This window comes from Armigeres subalbatus, chromosome 3 (genome assembly GCF_024139115.2).
Source record: "Armigeres subalbatus isolate Guangzhou_Male chromosome 3, GZ_Asu_2, whole genome shotgun sequence".
NCBI lineage: Eukaryota > Metazoa > Arthropoda > Insecta > Diptera > Culicidae > Armigeres > Armigeres subalbatus.
The window spans coordinates 78,560,843-78,582,304 of record NC_085141.1 but is presented as its reverse complement, the minus strand read 5'-3'; the positions used below and the strand labels follow the sequence as shown (position 1 = coordinate 78,582,304).

The following is a 21,462-nucleotide window of genomic DNA, read 5'->3' as shown; positions in this document are numbered from 1 at the left end:
TATAGGACGCCAGGGGGGTGCATTTGCTTAATCTTTATTGTTTATTGTTCGGTACATCAAAAGACGACAGATAAATAGAAATCCTTTGTCTGAAAATTGTCAGGATTCTTCCTGAAGTTGCACCAGGGATTCTTCCTGAAGTTCCTCCAGGGAGTCTTCCAAGAATTCCTTCAGGGATTCTTCGTAAAGTTCCTCCAGGGATTCTTCCTGGAGTTCCTCCAGGATTCTTTATCTAGTTCCACCGCGGATTCTTCCTGGAGTTCTTCCAGAGATTTTTTCTGGAGTTCTTCCAGGGATTCTTCCTGAAGTTGCTCCTGGGATTCTTCCTTGGGCTCCTACATGGATTCTTCCTGGAGCTCCTCCATGGATTCTTCCAAGAGTTCTTCTAGGGATTCTTCGTGGAGTTCCTCCAGGGATTCTTCATGCAGTTCCTCCAGGGTTCTTCCTGAAGTTCCTCCAGGGTTTCTTCCTGGAGTTCCTAAAGGGATTCTTCTTGGAGTTCCTCCATGGATTCTTCTTAGAGTTCCTCCAGGGATTCTTCCTGCAGTTCCTCCAGGGTTCTTCCTGAAGTTCCTCCAGGGTTTCTTCCTGGAGTTCCTAAAGGGATTCTTCTTGGATTTCCTTCATGGATTCTTCTTAGAGTTCCTCCAGGGATTCTTCCTGCAGGGAATCCTCCAGAGATTCGTCCTGGAGATCCTCCAGAGATTCTTCATGGAGTTCTTCCAGAGATTCTTCCTGCAGATCCTCCAGGGATTCTGTTTTTCCTAATTAAAATAATTTTCTTCCTGAAGTTCCTCCAGGGATTCTTCCTGGTGTTCTCCCGGAATTTTTCCTGAAGTTGCTCCAGGGATTCTTTCTAAAGTTCCTCCAGGGATTCTTCCTATAATTCCCCGAGGTATTTTTTCTAAAGTTCCACAAGAGATTCTCCCTGGAGTCCCTCCAGAGATTCTTCCTGAAGTCCCTCCAGGGATTCTTCCTGGAGTTCCAAAATGGATTCCTCTTGGAGTTCTTCCTGGAGTTGCTCCAGAGATTTTTCCTGAAGCTACTCCAGGGATTCTTCCTGGAGTTCCTCCAGGGGTTCATCCTGAAGTTCCTCCAGGGATTCTTCCTGGGGTCCCTCCAGGGATTCTTCCTGGTGTTCCTCCAGAGATTCTTCCTGAAGCTGCTCCAGGGATTCTTCCTGAACTTCGTCCAGGGATTCTTCCTGGAGTTCCTCCAGGGATTCGTCCTGGGAATTCTCCACGGATTCCTCCAGGGATTCTTCCCGGGGTTCCTCAAGGCGTTCTTCCTGGAGTTCCTCCAGGGATTCTTCCTGGGGTCCCTCCAGGGGTTCTTCCTGGTGTTCCTCCAGAGATTCTTCCTGAAGCTGCTCCAGGGATTCTTCTTGAACTTCGTCCAGGGATTCTTCCTGGAGTTCCTCCAGGGATTTTTCTTGGAATTCTTCCAGGGATTCTTCCTGAAGTTCCTCAAGGTTTTTTTTTTGAGTTTTTTTTTGGTAATTTTTCTTGGACCTCCTCCTGGAGTTTCTCCAAGAACTCCTCATGTAGTTCTTCCAGGAACTCCTCTTGTAGTTATTCCAGGAACTCGTCCTAAAGTTCCTTCAGGACTTCATTCTAGTGTTCCTTCAAGAATTTCTCTCTTTTTGAGTTTCTCCTATAATTCTTCCTGGTGGTTCTCCAGGAATTCTAGCTCGTGTTCTAGATATTGCTTCTGGAGTTCTTCCAGGTATTCTTTCGGGTAATTCTCCTGGAATTCCTCCAGGGATTCTTCCTGAAGTTCCTCCAGGAATTCTTCCTGACGATGCTCCAGGGATTCTTCCTACCAGAGTTTCTTCTTGAAGTTCTTCCAGTGTTTCTTCCTGAAGTTTGTCCAGGGATTCTTTCTGAAGTTCCTCCAGGGATTCTTCCTGATGTTCCAGGGATTCTTCCTGGAGCTTCTGTACGGATTCTTGCTAGAGAAACTCCAGGAAGATTTGATGGAAGAGCTTCAGGAGGATTTGCTGAAGGATCTCCAGGAGTATTTTCAGGAGGATTTGGTCAATAAACTTTAGGGTTTTTTGCTGAAGAAATTCCAGAAGGATTTACTGGAGGAACCCCAGGAGATTTAATGGAGGAAATCCAGGAGGATTTGGTGGAGGAACTTCAGGAAGGTTTGCTGGGAGAACTCCAGGAAAATTTGGTGTAGGAACTTGAAGAAGAGTTGGGGAATTCCAGTAGGATTCGCTGGAGGAATTCCAAGAACTTCAGGAGTATTTACTGAAGGAACTCTAGGAGAATATGCTGGAAGAACCTTAGGATAATTCGCTGAAGGAATTCCTGAAGAATTTGCTGGAGGAACTCCAGAAAGATTTGGTGGAGGAACTCCAGATAGGTTTGCTGGAGGTACTCCAGGAGGATTTGGCGGAAGAACTTCAAGGAAATTTGGTGCAGGAACTCCTAGATAATGAAAATGATGATGATGATGATGAAAAAACTCTAGGAGAAATTTCTGATGAAAATCCAGGACAAATCAACGAAGAATTCACTTCAGAACTTCAGGAGGATTGAGGAATTCTAGTAGGATTTGGTGGAGTAACTTGGTGGAGGAACTCCAGGAGGATTTGGTTTAGGAACTACAGGGAGGTTTGCTGGAAGAACTTTTGGAGGATTGGGTGGAAGAACTTTATAAGGATTTGCGGGGGGAACTCCAGGAGGATTTGGTGGAGGAACTACGGGAGAATATGGCGGAGGAAGTCCAGGAAGGTTTGTTGGAGAAACTTTAAGAGGATTTGCTGAAGGAACTCCATGAGGATTTGCTGAAAGAATTATAGGAGAATTCACTGTATGGAGAAACTCTAGGAAGATTTAATGGAGGAACACCAAAAGGGTTTACTGGAGGAACTCGAGGAAGATTTGATGGTGGAATATCAGGAGATTTGCGGGAAAAATTTCTAGGATTGGCTGGATTGGCTTTGCCTCTTCAAGGGTTGGCTTAGGGAAGTCCAGAAGGATTTGCTAGATGAACTTTAGGATAATTTGCTGAAGGAAATCCAGGAGGATTCGGTGGAGAAACCGTAAGAAAGTTTTTTGGAGGAACTCCAAGAGGATCTTCACTAAAGGAGGATTTGCTGGAGAAACTTCACGAAGATTTGGTAGAGAAACTCCAGGAAGGTTTGCAGTAAGTACTCCAGGAGGATTTGGTGGAAAAACTTTGGCAGGATTTGGTGGAGGAACACCAAGACGATTTGCTGAAGGAACTCAAGGAGTATTTGCTGGACAAACTTCAGGAAAATTTAGTGGAGGAACACCAGGAGGGTTTGCTGGAGGAACTCCAGGAGGATGTAATGGAAGAACTCCTGGAGAATTTGATGGAAGAATTTCAGGAGGATTTACTGGAGGAGTTAATTACATTAACTCTAAAATTTATAGATGAGCTTGAGCAAGATTTCTTGGAAGAACTCCACGAGAAAGTGTAGAAGATACTCCAGGAAAAACTTAAACCTGGAGTTCCTTTCGCTAGTAACTTCTCCTGTAAAAACATAAAGAAAGAGCCGTCGAGTGACTGGTTTTGGTATTAAAACTGAAATGACTCCTACTATAGGTTCCCCTCCCCTCCTAGAAGCTGTCAGAGTCGTCAATGGTTCATCTTATATTCCTGATTGAAAGCCATAAAGACTAGTTTTGGCATGAAAAAAACCCTCGCCCACAGGTTTCCCTGGGTCAAAACGAAGGTTTTGCAAGTGGCCAGAGTCGTCGATGACCCATCTGATAGTCATGATTTTCTTCCTAATGAAAAATTATTATGAAAGAGCCGTCGGATGGCAGCTTTTGGCACTAAACTAAAATGTCTCCTTCTACAGGTTCCTCTGAGGCAAACTGGAGTTCCAGAAATTGTCACAGTCGTCAATGGTCCATTTCATATGTATGATTCACTTCTTGGTATAGTGAGTCTTCGTTTGACTAGAATTGTTCAAATTTATTAAAATATAATATTTACAACTGTCCATATAGGGTACAGGCATGTATTCCGGGCAAGCTATTGAGCTTTGGCACACCCCTCTAGAACCGGACCAAGATCAATTTCAATAGAGCTTGCTGACGTTTAATCATCTTTCTCTTGCACGCGCACATGCTAAATAGGATTTGTTTTCATCGGGAAACGCTTCGGAAGCGTTTCCCGATGAAAACAAATCCTATCCTTTCTGTGCGCATGCAAGAGAAAGATGATTAAATGTCAGCAACCTCTATTAGCTGCTTCGTAAATTTTAGAGTGAGCATACACGATTACGGAGGAGTTTTGGAAGAACAATTTTTCTATTTTCGGTTTTTGAGCCTGTGCCGGAAATGGGACCCTACCGGGAATACCATTCGTAATCCTAAATAAATAATAATAACTGAATAACAAGCGAAGCCGTTGGCGTTGGCACACGCTTGAATCTCTTTCCTTCAGTGGGACACTACTGCCCTGCGATCGATCTAATGAGGTCTATATTGTTAGCAAATATTCTATGAATATATCTGATCAAGTGCTGTTAGTTCGTTCCTCTGCATATATGTACCTCCACTCGTCCAAATCATCTGTGCCAATTTCCGAAAACATGTCGGTGCTATTCCTCAAGATAATGTGCTGCAAAATATCAACCCTCACGATACCTCTTCGGATCGATTAATTTTTTCAAAGAGTCACGCTGAACCGATTCTGTACGCAACAAGAGCTGGCCTCCTTTCGGGCAGTCAGTTTTAGAATTTGCGAAATATTGATTTAAATCTAGGACTCATACGAATTTTCAAGTCATCGATAAGGTCAATTATATTACTTTTAAGCTCATTTGAGATGGAGAATCCGTTGAAGACTATTTGGAAATTTCTGAATTTAGCAGGGCTTCACTAGCTGAATAATTAGTGTGTGATGTCCGGTGTTACCGCCTTGGACAATCGGTGCCAACATTACTACAGAAAATGGCATCAAATGAAAGTGCAACAAAAACGATTAGATGCTTTAGAATCCCCATCGATCACAACGAAAAACATGTATTCCCAAAACCCTAAACCAATATTCAAAGGTGAGCCCTACCCTACATTGAGGCATGCAAAATCGGCATGGGAATCTATCAGGGAGTGCACCAACCGGGTAAATGAACATTTACAGATTTTGATTCGCAACAGTGATCCTCTGTAGACTGCCTTTCTTCCACCATGCTTCATTGAAGAGCAAACCTTGCTTGGTAGGGTAATTGGAGTTGCTTATAATGATCGATCTATCAAATTGGTGTCTACTTGCGCCACTTGTTTCACACGAGTTTTCAGATTCAAATGAGAATCATTTGCAGAGTCAGATGCCATCAATACCGACCCGTTGAGCTAGCTGATAACATTAGGAGAGTGTGTTTCATTCGAACTTTAAAATCGAACACTCTCAAATGCATAATTCATATTTCGTAGCGGTAATCTCAGCAGCAATCCTGTAATATAGGTATCATGTCATGTTAACGGGAAAGATAAAACATTTATCGAGAGTGTAGAGGGTTTTTTTTTCTCGTAGGAACGTTGCTGCCTCACAGCTCTACCAGTTTTCCAAAATGGTGTGTCCCACCAATTTTGGGAAGCTATGTCGAGAAAATTTTCAACAAAAAAATTTCCTTGGCCGGATCGGGAAACTAAGGTAAAAAGTACATAATAATCGAACCTTCCCTGTTCTGCATTGCATCCCGTTGAAGTTATCCATAAATTTGATCGACCATGGAAATTACACACAGTTGCCGTCATCATTAACGCTCGCACCATAGAGGTATCCTTCGAGTTCGAAATTCTTTCGAACATATTTTGTATAGCAAAGAATTAACTCCAATTAGATGTTACGGAATGGGATCAGCACTCTCAATTTTTCGGTTCTTGCATGCCGCTTCCAATGGCAAAACTACGTCGGCTGCGCAGCATCCGACTCCGCAGCATCCTCAAGGATCTGCTAAACAAGTTGAAGCTGATAATTGGAAGCAAAGTTTCCCACGGGAATTCGGCTTGGGAATAGATTTCGATTTATATATTTGCTAGGCTCATCTGCTGGGCCACCTGCGTAGAAATCAAGCTGGTCGGAACAATTCACTAGGTATATAGATGGAAAAGATCGACGATAAGTTCAACCCATTAACTGTGTAATGGTCATACAGGGACTAACCATAACGAATAATAAAGAGTTGACTATAGAGCGTTTTTCGAAGACATCCTGGGAATTCTCCTTGTCTTTATAACTAAAAAACAACCACGGCCAATGGAGTCTCGATATCTTGGGTGTTGTTCAGTTTGCAGGGAGCTCTCACCAACTGGCAGTTCTTGCCGTCGACGTTGATGAACAATGTGTAGTTCCTGAATATAATTGTTCGGTCGTACAACCATAGTCTGAACTTTGCCTATATTCGCAGTTTGCGATCACCACTGAAGACCTGCTGCCTTGTTGTCCAATCCCATTATTGCAGTAGACCGTGTCAAATCAAAATAGATTGGTATCGTTACGAAGCCGAAGTCTCTGATGCTTTTTTTCAATGGCAGCCACCAATTCAGCACATATTTAGCCATCTGTGTGCTATAGTATCACGTATCTATATAAACTTTGACTGGATTCCCTTGTCAGCATTAGGTACCTTTACTTTCCTCAGATCAGCGGCCAACTCTAGATGATCAACGCTGTAAATGGTAAGAAAACAAAACAAAATATTGGAATTAATGGATTATATTGCAAAATGATTATCATGGAATGAAAACATACCTTTTGTTGTCATTATTGGTAGTTTCTTCTCGCAATCGCATTCGTGCTGCTCTTCGTTTTTATCGCGGCTTATCTCACCGGAATTTCTAATAATCCCATTGCTTAATGGGGAAGAGAACCCCAAATGCGTGCATCCATATACACCGATTCGTTTGAATGTTTCCAATTGGTCTTGCTGGCGTAACCGAGAATGCACATCGCATTATGGACGAATCTCCCACGAGCCAGAAGCAAACAATCTTATTACCATGACGCGGAACTGGGAGTCCTGTGATTGCCCCGATCTCTTGTGTTTTTCACTCCACCGTGCTCGTTTCTCTCGCGAAGAAACTCAACCCGCAACCGTTATCTGTCATAGTTGTCGGCTACGCGACCCTCACGGCATCGGCAGTACCAGTATTGCTGCAATGGAAATTAAATATAATTCTCACAAGACAGTTGCCCTTTTTGATGTCCACCTTTTATGTTACCGGGCACCTTCAAGTTTGAGGAGCACTCAATGGTTTCCGTCTGCTTGGTTAAAGAGAAACTTGATCCACGGAACTCATTTCCTCACGAGATCCGGTTTTATACACGTTTTGGTCCGGGAATAGCAAAGTTGAGCGTTTTGCGAGGCCCATCAGAGGCTTGAGCGAACAGAATCTCCTAGAATTGTGCTGCTGGTAGTTCTGCGGACTGTTCCTGGGTAACACATTCGGATCAATGCATCCAAAGAAAATTCTGATCGGTAATGTTTTTGAAAGAACAGACACCAAAAAGTTTGACAGAAGTATACACTACGACAAAAATATGTATGAAATTTTTGCGGCGGGATGGCGAGATTTAATAAAAAGATTTCAAAAGATTTACAAATAAAAAGTTACCGAATCAAATGATTCAAGTGTCTACCCCCCTGCTGCAAGCCCAGTGCGATTGCAAACGTCTAGCAGATCAATAGCGATGGTAGCGGTGGCACCCGCTACCAGTGCAGCCGAGCTGCAGCAACAGGTGAAACAATTTGTTACAGCTGGTACATCGCAGGCGCAACAGCAACAAACGCAAACCGCAACTCAAGTTCTGCAAATTCAAGCAATTTTATCGACTCGATCGGGTGCGAAATGCCATTTGAAACAATGAGTGATATACAACCAGAATCTTTATCGAAATGATTTGCCAGGAGTTCGCTGAATACCAGGTCGAACGATTCTTGTGTTTAGAAAAAAGATATTTTAGTTACTAGATAAAGATTGTCGCTTCGGTTCCCTTTGTTCTGCTGTCCGAAACATGTGTGGTACATACCTGTCAAATCGTATGGATTTTCCTTCTTTGACATTTAGCTCCCCTATCCTCGCCAGCAAAAGATGTTTCGGACAGCGACGACAGCGACAATATTTATCTAGTAACTAAAATATCTTTTGTTTAGAACGTACGATTATCTCTATCGTGATCAGCCTCTGTGAAGTGTTACGGTATAAGACTAGCTGAAACCCATTAGTAAATTAGATATGTATATTTTATAAAATATAATGAATAAATTGTCTACTCCTTTGGTTTATCCTCGGGTACCCATTTATATCGGTTGTTTATTTTTTTTATTTTAAATATTCAATTTAAGGAAATGATTCCGGTGTATCCCGAGGTATATCCTATAGACTTTACCACGAGCATCTTCTTTTTCCACGATTCTTCTTCTTTTCGCTCGAAAAAATGACATCCGCTGCGGGCCGATGAACATTTCAGTGAATTCGATGATTTTAGTTCACCGGATGTTCACGTTGATGTTCATTTTTTGTAAACTTTGCCCTCAGATGAGGTTTTCTTCTTACTGAAAATCGACGCGTGACGTCATCGTGGTTTAGTCCATACAAAAGTACGAAAAAATACCCATATTTGGGTGAAATTTACCTATAAGTTTGCTCCTATCGAATTACCCATATATGGGTAAAGGTCACTTCACCCATCACGGTTAGATGACTTTACCCATTAATGGGTACTATGTTATTGTTGATATTATTCCCACCGTGAAAAATTCACCCATTTTCTTGAAAAAGCGCCACTATCCATTTTAATGGGTAGTGGCGCTTTTTCAAGAAAATGGGTGAATTTTTCACGGTAAGAATAATATCAACAATAACATAGTACCCATTAATGGGTAAAGTCATCTAACCGTGATATTTACGTATGTGCACTTTTTGGCGATTATAGGTAATGTTCACCCATATGTGCGTGAACTGAACTAAGCGTGTATATCTCGCTTAACAAGTGAAAAGGGCCTACAACCGTAACGTAAACATTGAGAAACTGCCGTTCCATTCGCGAATACAGGTTGGTACACAGCTACTTTATTTTACCGGAGTCGGTAAAATTTTACTGAGTTTTTGGACTACGGATAACCCAGTAATTTCAACAGCAATATTTTACATCGCCGAGTTCTCAGTTTAAACGAGAAGTGTCAAATAAACATTAAATTCGGTATAATGAAGGTTGTTTGTTTACATGAACATAACTGAGTTAGTCAGTAAATGAGACATTGGTTTCCACGAAAATATTTTACCCTCTGTATCTAATCAATGTATACCTTTGCATGAAATATAATAGCCTATTCAGATTACGATAATTTACAAGGTATTATAGACATGATAAAAAGTATCTTGCTGCCAAATTTCACTCATCTTATTGTCATTTTTCACGTCAAATTCCTTGTAAATTATTGTAATCTGAATAGGCTATAAAAATTGAGAAATGAAGACTTAGGCGGGTTATAATTTATTATTGTCAGACAGGGATTGAATCCTAAACTAAAAGAGAAAATCTTTCACTCATCATCCTTAGCACACCGACAAATCACAACACACCGTCATCATCCTTAGCCATCCTCAGCTCATCCATCACCGACAGCATACCGTAAATGACATTTTCGCACGTTGTTACGAACATTTCGGAGGCTATTCTCCAAAATTTCTTTAAAAAAACAGGTTCCAGAGGTAGGAGGCTCCGCTGATCTCATGATGCATTTCACTTGTTTTACACAGCTATCCGATCTGCGGCTGCAAAGTTCACTTTTGGAAACGCGTTTCCAACCAGCACGACGGAAATAATTTCCAAAATGGTAGCCCAACCGGAGAAAAATAATCATGAAAACAACATCGTGGGCCTCTACAATAGCGTTCAGCATTTTTTAATGGCTAGTCGGTAAATATTCATTTTCCACTGGTGGTGCAGCATAGATTTGTACCGAATTTTTGTGCTGTTCAGCAATTTAGAAATTTAATGATTGGTTCAGTAAAAATAAGTAAACGTCAAAATAATCCACATCGTTTTTTACCGAAACTCGGGAATTTATAACTGACAATTATTGGTAGGGGCCCTCCTTAGCCGTGCGGTAAGACGCGCAGCTACAAAGCAATACTATGCTGAGGGTGGCTGGGTTCGATTCCCGGTGCCGGTCTAGACAATTTTCGGATTGGAAATTGTCTCGACTTCCCTGGGCATAAAAGTATCATCGTGTTAGCCTCATGATATACGAATGCAAAAATGGTAAACTGGCTTAGAAACCTCGCAGTTAATAACTGTGGAAGTGCTTAATGAACACTAAACTGAGAGGCGGCTCTGTCCCAGTGTGGGCATAGATAAGGCCGGCGCACAATGGATCCGGAAGGTAATCCGGAAATTTGACAGCTAGTTTGAATACATGCAGTCAAACGTAGCAACGCACAATGCATCCGGAATGAGTTTGCGGATTGTACTAAACGCAAAGTAAACCGCAAACCTGTCCGCACCATTTGAACAATCTCAAACTTTGCGGACAGGTTTGCGTCAAAAAATAAACAAATCACGAGAAAATGATGATTCATTTTTACTTCCACGTGAAGGAACTTCCAGCAATTCCTGGAGGAACTTCCGGATGATTTATCAGAGGAATTTTCAGAGCATTTCCCGAATGATTTTTTGTAGAAATTTCCGAAAGAATTTCTGTAAAAATTTTTGTACGATTCCCTGTAGAATCTTCGGAATAAATTTATGAGGAATTTCTAGAGAAATGCGTGGAAGAACTTCTGGGGAATTTACGGAGGAATTCCTGGTGGAACTTCCGAAAATTTCTGTAGGATTCTTTATAAAAACTTCCGAAGTTATTGTTTGTGGAATTTCTGGGGGAATTCTTGGAGAAACTTTGTTGGGTTAGATGGGGGTGGGTGGGGGGGTGGTTTGTGACTGCTGGAGAAACTTCCGAAAAAAATGTTTGAAGAATTTCTGGGGGAATTCTTGGAGGCAGTTCCAAGGGAATTCCTGGAGGGTCTCCCGGAAGATTTTTTAGAGGAATTTTCGGAAGATTTTCCTGATAATTTTTTTTATATTTTATGAATTTCTGGAGGAATTCCTGGAATAACTTACGGAGGAACTTCTGGAGAAATTTTCGGAGGAATTTCCGGAGGAACTTCCGAAAATTTCTGAAGAATTCTTTATAAAAACTTCCGAAGTTAATGTTTGAGGAATTTCTGGGGGAATTTCTGGAGGTACTTGTGGGGGAATTACTGAAGAAACTTCGGGGGGAACTGCTGGAGAATCTTCTGGAGGAATGCCTGGGGCAGCTTCGGGAGCAATTCCTGTAGGAACTTCCGGAAAAATTCCTGGAGGAGCTTCCAAAGCAATTCCTAGAGGAACTTCCGGAGCACTTCCTGAGGTATTCCTAGTGGATTTTTCGGAGGATTTTCCGAATGATTTTTGGTAATAACTTCCGAAGGAATTCCTGTAGACATTTCTAGAGGACTCCCTATAGAAACTTATTAAGGAATTTTTTGAGCATTTTTGGAAAAATTTCTGAAGAAACTTCCAGAGGAATTCTTGGAGAAACTTCCCGAGGTATTCTTGAAGGAATTTCCGGATTTTTTTTTAAATAAACTATTTATAATTCATTTGGAAATTTCTGAAGGACATCCTGTAGAAACTTCCGGAGGAAATTTTGTAGGCATTTCTAGAGGAATTCCTGGAGGCACTTCCAGAGTAATTTGAGGAACTTCTAAAAGAATTTACGGAGAAACTTCTGAATAAATTCTTGGAGGAATTTCTGGAGAATTTTTTGGATAATCTCCTGGAGAAACTGCCGAAGGAATTTCTGGAGAAAGCTTCAGAAGAATATCTTGAGGTACTTTCGGAGGAAGTCTAGGAGGATTTTATGAAGGAATTCCTGGAGGAGCTTGCGGAGGAATTTCTCAAGAAATTCCTGGAATGACTTGTGGAGAAACTTGCCTAGGAAACACATGAATTAATCACGATTTTTAGTTAACCTCCATCCTCCAATGTCCAATGCAAAATGCAGTATTAATTCTCCTCCAAATTTCCTGAATACTTTAATAACTTGACTAAATAAATATAAGCTCAAAATCTCGAGCGCCAGAGATACATATGTCCATTCCGTAATAACTTATTTGGAACCCAACAGCGACAAAAAAATGTTAACTGCTCAACTGTCAAAAACCGTATGCATTGTGGGTTGCTGATCCGTTTTGCGTGCGTTTTGTATTTTAGTACAAAACGTATCAAACGGATTACAAAACGCAAACTCAAACGCAAACGCAACGTATCCATTGTGCTCCGGCCTATATAATAATCAAGATGTTGGGGTCAGAACAAATTAGTACTCATTTTATGGTTCCAAGTACTAAAGTTTCGGTACCCAGTAAAACAAAGCAACGCTTCAACGTAAATTTGGACTGTTCTAATTTTCTACTGTTGCCAAGGTTATCAACCTGGCTGTTTATTTATTATTTTCTGTAGTTTGTGCCGGCCAGACGACACTTGAACAATTTTAAAATTAATTAAAATGCTTTTAAAAGATGCTTGTGCTGACGAAAAACTAAAACAGATAAATCCATTTCCGGTAAGTATCTATTTTCCATAAATCCCTCATGTAAAACCTTTTTTTCTTGTGTTTTTTACAGGTTTGCGTATTTGAAAAATATCTATATTGCTCTCGAAGTTTTCCGTTCTTGGAATGATGCGAAAACCCGGACGGACCCGGAGAAAAAAAATATGAAAGCAGATAAATTCTCGATACGAAAACAATTGTCTTCTATAAATCGAATCTACAAGAAATAACTTGACCACAGTACAGGCAGTACAACGTTTCTTGGCGATTTTAGCTGGGTGCTTCGAGTGAAACGAAATTCAGCTAATAGCTCGGACTTTGAAACCTCGTTGGAATTAACAAACATTGCTTTCGGAACTTCGTCCCTGATCCACCAAGTTGTACTCAACGGTGCAGTCCCATTGCTTTACGTCCGAGCTCACGTCTGCTAGATTCCCTGCTGGCAAATATGCGAACGGGTGGTATGAGGCTTAAGCAACATTTTCGGCAAAGGGCATGGAGTCGTTTCACCACTATTATAATTCATAGAGCCGATATTTTCAATATATACTGTTCTTATGTACATGCCACATTAATGTTTCACTTATACTTTTTATTATCTAATTGAAATTTTTCCCACTTTGCCCTTGAACGTATCGGTTAAATGACAAATCTATTGAAATCTTTACCATTTCCGAAAAATCGCATCTTTTTTCATGCTCACTCATCTACACGATCTACAGTCACCACTTCCATCTTCATTAATACCAACATACGAATATCAAATTAAAGTTATTTTTAGAATTATGTTGGTGCTGTTCCAATTCGTACTTTTGGTTCTATGGAAGTGCCCGAAAAAAAAACTGGACAAGATGGCCAAAGTAAGCACCGGTTAGAGGCCTCCCGGACAATGTCCATCAACCGTTCATCCTAGGGTTTGAAGGGGTTGAAAAACTGTGACCCAAATCCACCATCAAGCAGCTGCAAATTTATAATATTTCAAGACCAGTCACGACAGGAAAGACAAAACTCTGACGCTGACATAGGTTCAAGGATGGATAGCTTGCGAAGCGGTTGCTCGAGTTGAACCGTCGCCCAAGTGATTTTTCAACTAGAGGTCCATGCAGAATTTCTGGGAGGAGATGAGTGAACCGAGCAAGGACTCTCACAAGGAGGTGTTGAAGTCAATTTGCCGATCATGCTGATGAATGAGAGGGTGGATTTGTTGACCAAGGGTCGCAACGTTCACATCTAATACGCAGTGGAAATGGGCATCATTGAAGGACCGTGATTACGAGGATTTGATTTAGAATGCATATGCGTTGGCGGATTCATAAAACGAGGGTGAAAAACGAGATCTGGAGTGGGAAGATGAAGGAGTGAAGGATCAGGTCCGCGAATGAATCTTTGCTGCCCAGCAGAGCAAGCGGATTAGCATTGAATTACATACACGAAGTAATTCGATGGACGTATTGTGCACAGGATGTTGTGTTGGATGCCCGCAAACCAATGGTCGAATGAACCATTCAGCAACCACGTGGACATTCTCAGCAGGATTTTGACTACCCTCCCTCCATGTGGTTTATTGTTGTATTTGCTAAAATCGGAGAATTGAAAATTAAAATCGATTGTATATAAAATAATGGTAAACGCATGGTAGTTTGTTTTGTCTTAACGGATTGAACGAACATCTTACGGGTGAGGAGAAAGAAGCGCAAATCTGAAGAATTCAATAGAAAAGGTAAAAAGACGGCAGATGCACGGAGCTCGTTTTAGTGAGAGACGGCAACTCCACGGGAATGGCACAAGTTTTTCCGAGCCGAAAAATCCAGGCAAACGGCATATCCCGTAAAAAACGAATATTTTGTGCGGGTTTTGGCGTCTGTGATGCTTTTCTCTTAGATTAACACAATCGTATTGTAGAAGATTTATTTTATTATAAACTCGACCACACTTATTGAAAGGTGATTCCTAACTAACTCAGATGAGCCCTCTGAACTCATGGCTTGCTAACATACGTTTTTATAAATCACCACATCTCCCTTTTTCCCGCAGAACGTTGGTTCGTAATTCATCTATAGAATGAATTATGTAGTCCTGTTGCCAAGAAGGTTGACGAACGTAACGACGAGGACGAGTATCAATTGATGATTCTGGAACGTGAAGTTGATTATTTAATGATTCGTCGTCTGCATGATGTTCTTCTGTTGGTGGGGTAACTACTTCTGGAACTGTAATTTTCTTCACGTGGGCTACATTTCTTTCGACGAATCTTCCTGAAATTTGATCACTGATTTTTAGTCGATTTCACTCCGTTCTACTACTTCGTAAACCGTTTTATCGAATGTTGGGGTTAGTTTTCCTAGTGAAATGAGATTCTGCAATAAAACTTTATCACCGATTTGAATGTCTGTAGGCTTGGCATGACGCCTTAGATCTTCGCTTTCTTTTCCTTTATGCTTTAAAATAATGTCTCTGTCATGTGCGCTTGATTTTGCTGGTGGCATCCTCTCGAGGTCACTGACGCATGGAATTTTTGATCGGATGACTCTGTTGTGGAGGAGCATAGTTGGAGGCTTGCCTGTTACGGAATGTGGAGTAGTGTTGTACATTAACAAGTACTGCAACAGATCTGATTTCCAATCACGATTGAGTGAGTGACTGATCTTAAGACGCTTAAGTAGTGAACTGTTTTGGCGTTCTACCTCCCCGTTAGCTTGAGGCCAGTAAGGAGCTGTATGCTTGAGATGTATATTTCTTGTGAAACAGTAATCCTCGAAGTCCTTACTTATAAATTGTCGTCCATTATCTAGCGTTATGGTCCTAGGATATCCTTGCCGTACGAAAATTGGCTCCAGTCGTTTTATGGTTTCTTCTGATGTAATCTTTTTCATTATGCAGATTTCTTTGTAGCGACTATAGTAGTCTACGACCACTAGTAAATAATCGCCGGATGGGAGTGGGCCCAAGAAATCCATTGCTACATCTACCCACGGTTCTACTGGCATTGTTCTGCGTTGCATGGGTTCGGGGGCAGAGGGTTTGCTTACTAAACGACACCCCTCACATTCTTTCACTACTTTCTTCGCATCGGCATCCATGCCCGGCCACCAAACTTTGTCGCGCAATCGGGTAATCATCAGTGTCTCGCCTGGGTGACCTTCGTGGGCGAGTTGCAACATTCTTGCGCGTAACTGTTTTGGTATTACCAACCGACATCCGCGGAGGACACATCCTTCCAATAAACTGAGATTCTTTTGAAATGGAACACACATCTTCGCACCTGTTCTAATCGATTCATTATTCCAGTATGCTGTTAATATGGCATCTTTAACGAGAATTATTTCCGAATCTTTGTCTAGCTCGTTCTTTATTTCAGATACGTCAATGGCAACCGATTCCGTGATCGCCGCAATATACAAATGATCGTCAGAGTTATCCACGTCATAATTGTTATTTGAATTTGAGAGGCGCGATAATGAATCAGCAACATTGTCCTTCCCAGGTTTGTAAATTATGCGAAATTTGAATGGTTGAAGCCTAAGCACCCATCTTTCGATCCGACCCGGTGGTTGGGAAGTGGATTTAAATATTGCCGTAAGTGGTCGATGATCCGTCTCCAGCTCAAACTCTCTTCCGATTAGGTAAAACTGAAATTTTTCAACGCTCCAAATGATCGCTAAGGCTTCCTTTTCTGTTTGACAGTAGCGCCTCTCCGTTGCGGATAAACTTTTGCTGGCGTACGATATTATGGTCGGTTTATCGTCGTTCTCATCCTCGAACTGCACTAAAACAGCTCCCAATCCCACGGGAGAAGCGTCCGCAATGACTCTCGTTCGGCGCTCATTGTCGAAATACCCTAATATTGGAGCGGTGCAAATGGCCTCTTTGAGTGCGTTGAAAGCTATTTCATGTCGGGATTCCCATTCGAACGTGTGACCCCCGGTGATAAGTTGCCGTAGATCGAATGTTTTAGTTGCTAGGTCGGGGATAAATCGGCCAACATAACCCACCAGGCCCAGAAAACTTCGAACTTCTTCTGAGGTCCTTGGAGATCGGAAACTAAGAATTGCTACTATTTTATCATCAGTTGGCTTGAGTCCGTTACGAGAGATATGATGGCCAAGGAATTCTGTTTCCTGGACTTTGAACTTTGACTTCTTTGTATTCAGGACCACATTGTGGGCTTCCAAGGTGTCGAGCGTGCGTGATAGAGCTTCATCGTGTTCTTCTTCCGTCTTCCCATAGATGAATATGTCATCTTGGAAATTAAACGTGTTTGGACAATTGCATAGAATTTGTTCAAGGGTTCTCTGGAAGTATTCGGAAGCGCTGGATATGCCGAACATGAGACGAGTATATCGGAACATCCCCAAATGGGTTATAAATGTTGTGATATACCGACTTGATTCATGCAGCTCAATCTGATGATAGGCGTCTTTGATGTCCAGTCGAGTAAACCATTGTGACCCGTTCAATCTGAATATTTTGAAATTCATTAATGAGATGTTTCTTATAATGTTATTTATATTATTTTACCTCGTGAGAAGGTCGTCTAAAGTTGGTATGACGTGATACTGTCTTTTGACTGCTGTGTTAGCTCGCCGCATATCGATGCATAAGCGTACGCTACCATCATCTTTATAACTACTACCATAGGGGATACCCATGGACTTGGTTTCTCGACTTTTCAATAATACCTGTTTTTAATAATCGGCTTATCTGATCTTCGACTTTTTTACGCAGAGCAATCGGGACGCGCCGGACATGTTGTACAACTGGTGTAACACTTTCGTCAATATCGATACGCAATTTCACGCCTTGAATTAGTTTAATTCGATGTTTATTCTTTATTTGTCTGATATTATTCTAATTTGTACCTTTGATTATAGGGAACTTCTCGATGGTGTTGTCGGAAACGTGTTGAACCATTCTGCCCTCATCCTTAACGCTTGGCAGTCCTACCAAGAGGACCCCTAGCTGTTTTGCGGTGTCTCTCCCAAGTAGATTTTGTTGCCCTCCTTTCACGACGTAGTATGTAGCATCGTATTTTTCATTAACTCCGTTAACTACACGAATTTCGGCTTCAAAGCTGCATAGAACTTCTAGTGCACCCTGCTGAGCATACGCCGACAAACGCTTGTTAGATGATTTTATATTTTTGATCGCTGCCTTTCTCTTGTTCAAATACTCCCATGTAGACTCGTCGATAATGTTAAATTTTGACTGAGTCGATCATCATTTCAACCAGTACTTGTCCCACTTTACACCATACCATTTCATCGTGGTTATCACTAATGGCGTAGATGAAAGAATCCATCTCGTTTTGTTTGTCCTCCTCTTTGACAGCGCTAATCCTTGCCATTTTCGGTTGATATGTGTTATGGCGATCCAGGTAGTTCTCTTGTTTACGTTTTCTCGAAATAGTTGATGATGGCTTCCGTTTCTTTGGGTCTGTTTTGCACTTCTTGGCAAAGTGGCCATAATAGTTACAGATTCGACATTGCTCGTTTTTAGCCGGGCACATATCATCTGATCTGTGTGGCTTATTTCCACATTTTCCACAATCGGCAATCGGCTTCGAGTCAACGTGCAAGGGCCGACTCTGCTTCCAGTAAGTAGATACGCCACTTGGTATTTTGCCTTGAATGCTGTTCACAAATGCACTTTCCCTATGAACCTCAAGCACGTTACCTGAAGCATGAGAGTGTTGATTCAATTCACGGACTTGTTGTTGAATCGAGAGATGGAGTTAACCAGCTTGGTGAGTTCATCCAGATTTATGTTAGATTTTTCTAAGATCTTCCGACGTAGCTCAGGTGGGGCCAGCATGACGGCTTTATCGATTACCGCCGCATTCCTGCTTTCGTTTTCGGTGGAGCCAAATTGACATTTGTTTGCCATTGTCTTGGCCCTTAGTAGAAACTTGTCCAGTGTTTCTCCCGGAGAAGGTTTAAGAGTCCAGAACGAGTATCGTTCGAACGTGTCGTGTCGTTTTGGTGCGAAATACTCATCCAATCTGCGAATCACTGCACTAAATTCGTCTTCGTCTTCTTCATTTTCAGGAGCGTTGGCATCGTTGACTGGTAAGCTTTCATATACTCGTTGAAGCTGGCGGCCTCCCACTGCCAGGAAGATGTTTTTCAATTTTTTTTTCTTCTTTTTGCTTAAAGCAACGGCAACGTATTCAAACTGTTTCTTGTAGTCGAACCATTTTAAGCGGAGTTCCGACAGTGGCACGTTTTCACATTCAAACGGTGGAATTTTGAATAATTGATCTTCCATTTCTATACGAAACAATATCATTTGTTATTTTATTACGTTTTTCTATATTTTATTTGGAAGATTGTTTGGTATGCAAGAACCGTTGGCACATGGCAACAAACGATGGTTGCTACGGTCGTGAGTGTTTTGTTACTATGGCAACTATGACATTAACCTTATGATAGAAAATTTTCACCAACAATTTCTGCAGACCATAATCCACCTTTTTCCGCGCATTTCCTTCATGCTATTTCTCTGTACAATTATAGCCACCATTGTGGCGTCTCTCTTTTTAATAGGCGAGACCATTTTGCCTCTTGCAGCCGGATTCTTTTCCGCTATTTTAGGCGTCTCCCGTTCTTTAGGCGAGACATTCTATTCTATTTCAATCGGATGACAATCGGACATGATCTTCCGCATCTCCCTTTTTTTAGGCGAGATCACTTTGCCTTCTTCGGTCGGATTTTCCACCGGTAAGGCATCTCTCTCTTTCGAGACGAGATATTTCGTTTTCCTCCATACTCACAATCTTCCAAATTTTATTGCGTCCATAATTAGTACATACCTTGAAGTTTCACAAAATTGCACCGTAGGTTCTCGTCGCCAATATGTGATGCTTTTCTCTTAGATTAACACAATCGTATTGTAGAAGATTTATTTTATTATAAACTCGACCACACTTATTGAAAGGTGATTCCTAACTAACTCAGATGAGCCCTCTGAACTCATGGCTTGCTAACATACGTTTTTATAAATCACCACAGCGTCTTTGGAAAAATTTGTTTCTTTCCTCTCGACTCCCACTAAGCTCCAAACGCAATACAGTGGAATGGCGACGGAAACGGCAGATTTGACTGTTAGCCCATATATTTTGTCATATTTTCCGTTTCCTTCGCAGTTCCATTGAATTGCGTTTGGGGCTTAATAATTTTCCCTCAAAGTGAAAGCAGTTCCGAAGCGGTGCGTATTTCTTCCAAAGTTCTTGATCCGTTGTAAACGTTCTGGTCCAGCTGGTGGTAGTAGATCATAATCCTGTCGTCAATGCTTTGCTTGAGGCATTCATTTTAGCAGCTGAACACGGTAATAAGAGTTCTGCAGACGGTTCGAAAAACTCATTTATCGGTACATGCCGATTTTTTGAAAATTGTTTTTGTTTTGAGAAAAAAAAACAAGCAGAAATTGTCGCTATGACAACAGTGCTAAAATTTGTTCTGAAGGGGCATCAATAGATTACGTAGTGAAGCGACGCTTCCATGTCTGGGTACCGAAGACCGTTCATAGCATACGAAACTGGAACCACGAAAAAATCACTAGTTTTATATTGATTGTTGGTGTGGGGATGTAATGCCAATAAGAAGAAGAATCATTGGTAGTCCACTAAAAAACTAGTATTTCAGTAAAAAAGACATTTTGCAGTTTAAACTCAGTAAACAAAATACCGAACATTGAAATGCTGATTAAGTGTGATCGTGTTCAAAAGAAATTTCTTTTTCTATCTCAATCACATGTTAAATTCCGTTCACTGAATCGGAAAAGTAAAGAATCGAAACAAAATTCTTACAGCAGTATCAACATGAAAAGAACAAAAAACAAAATTTGGCATTTGTAAGGTTCCCACGCAAAGTAATGGGAGCTGTCCCTTTACTTTCGGAAAAATATTCTGCTTGATTATTCCGTAAGTAAAAGTGACAATTTGCTCCATGCAGATCAGTTATCAAAATTCCTCTTGGTAATATTGAACAAAATTCCGTAACCTCTCTACTTTTTAAGTCGATACTGGCCTTACGAAGGTAATGCCTCTACTCACTCTTATGGCAAAAATTCATTGCTATCTGTCAGACTGTGCGTGAAACATGGCCGCCAAACACCCCTTCTTGTCGCTCCACAATCAAAATCCCATAAGGAACTGTCAGACTGTGCGTGAATAATTTACCTTCGTAGTCGCGAATTGCCGTTCCGCTGACATAGTGTTTTTGGGCTTTAGTTTCGCGTACCCACTTCCAAATCGTAGATGGCGCTTCCAAGCATAAACATTTGCCCAAAAGTACACGCGGCGCTCCCCACAGGAAACGACGCATCGCGGTTTTTGCTGCCCGTAAACTCAATTCTTATAAAGCATCATTATCGGTCGCGAGCATTTTAATAGACGAATCCAAGTAAAAACAAGAAGAAGACACACGATGGTGTTAACTTAATTTAACTAATTAAAATCTGATTGATGTATGGTACGGAAAAAGTTAAAAAAATTACCTAATTTTGGCTTCTCAAATTTACCAAACCCCAGATTTTAGTGAAAAGTACCTAATATTAAATTACCTTTTTTCTAACCGTGCATAATATTAAGGGATGGAGAAGGCGGAGCACTGAATCCCTACCCCGACATGTGCTGGTTCTAAAATGTAAACAACAGTGTTAATTCTCTACCACCTTTTCGTTATGGCGAGGCAATTTTTATGCACACTTTTGTTTTCGATATTTTATCAAAATTAAACACTCAATCATGCGATGTGGCTATACTTGAGATAACTGCTTGACTAAAAAGACTCGAGAAAGAATTTATTCGCAGTAACTATTATTATTATTTATTCAGACTAAGGCCGAAGTGGCCTGTGCGGTATATAAGAGTCTTCTCC

At 41.2% G+C, this 21,462-nt stretch overlaps 1 protein-coding gene and 1 long non-coding RNA gene across 2 annotated transcripts; one reads left to right on the top strand and one right to left on the bottom strand.

Moving 5' to 3' along the window:
* Positions 1-12,119: 12,119 nt before the first annotated feature.
* LOC134222435 (uncharacterized) lies at positions 12,120-13,148 on the top strand. The gene is made up of 2 exons (XR_009982425.1): positions 12,120-12,598; positions 12,660-13,148. It is a non-coding gene; the product is annotated as an uncharacterized LOC134222435 (long non-coding RNA).
* Positions 13,149-14,862: 1,714 nt separating this feature from the next.
* Positions 14,863-17,188, bottom strand: LOC134221753 (uncharacterized protein K02A2.6-like). Its single transcript, XM_062700939.1, has 2 exons — positions 17,105-17,188; positions 14,863-17,044 (listed from the first exon to the last, which is right to left on the bottom strand). Exons 1-2 carry the CDS (start codon positions 17,173-17,175, stop codon positions 14,863-14,865), a joined length of 2,253 nt encoding a protein of 750 aa, XP_062556923.1. The 5' UTR covers positions 17,176-17,188.
* Between the last annotated feature and the right edge of the window lie 4,274 nt (positions 17,189-21,462).

Coding starts and splice junctions, on each gene's coding strand:
- LOC134221753 (XM_062700939.1), bottom strand. CDS start 17,175: ATGCGGCGAGCTAACACAGCAGTCAAAAGACAGTATCACGTCATACCA. Junction 17,045..17,104: donor TTAGACGACCTTCTCACGAG/GTAAAATAATAT, acceptor CAAAATATTCAG/ATTGAACGGGTCACAATGGT.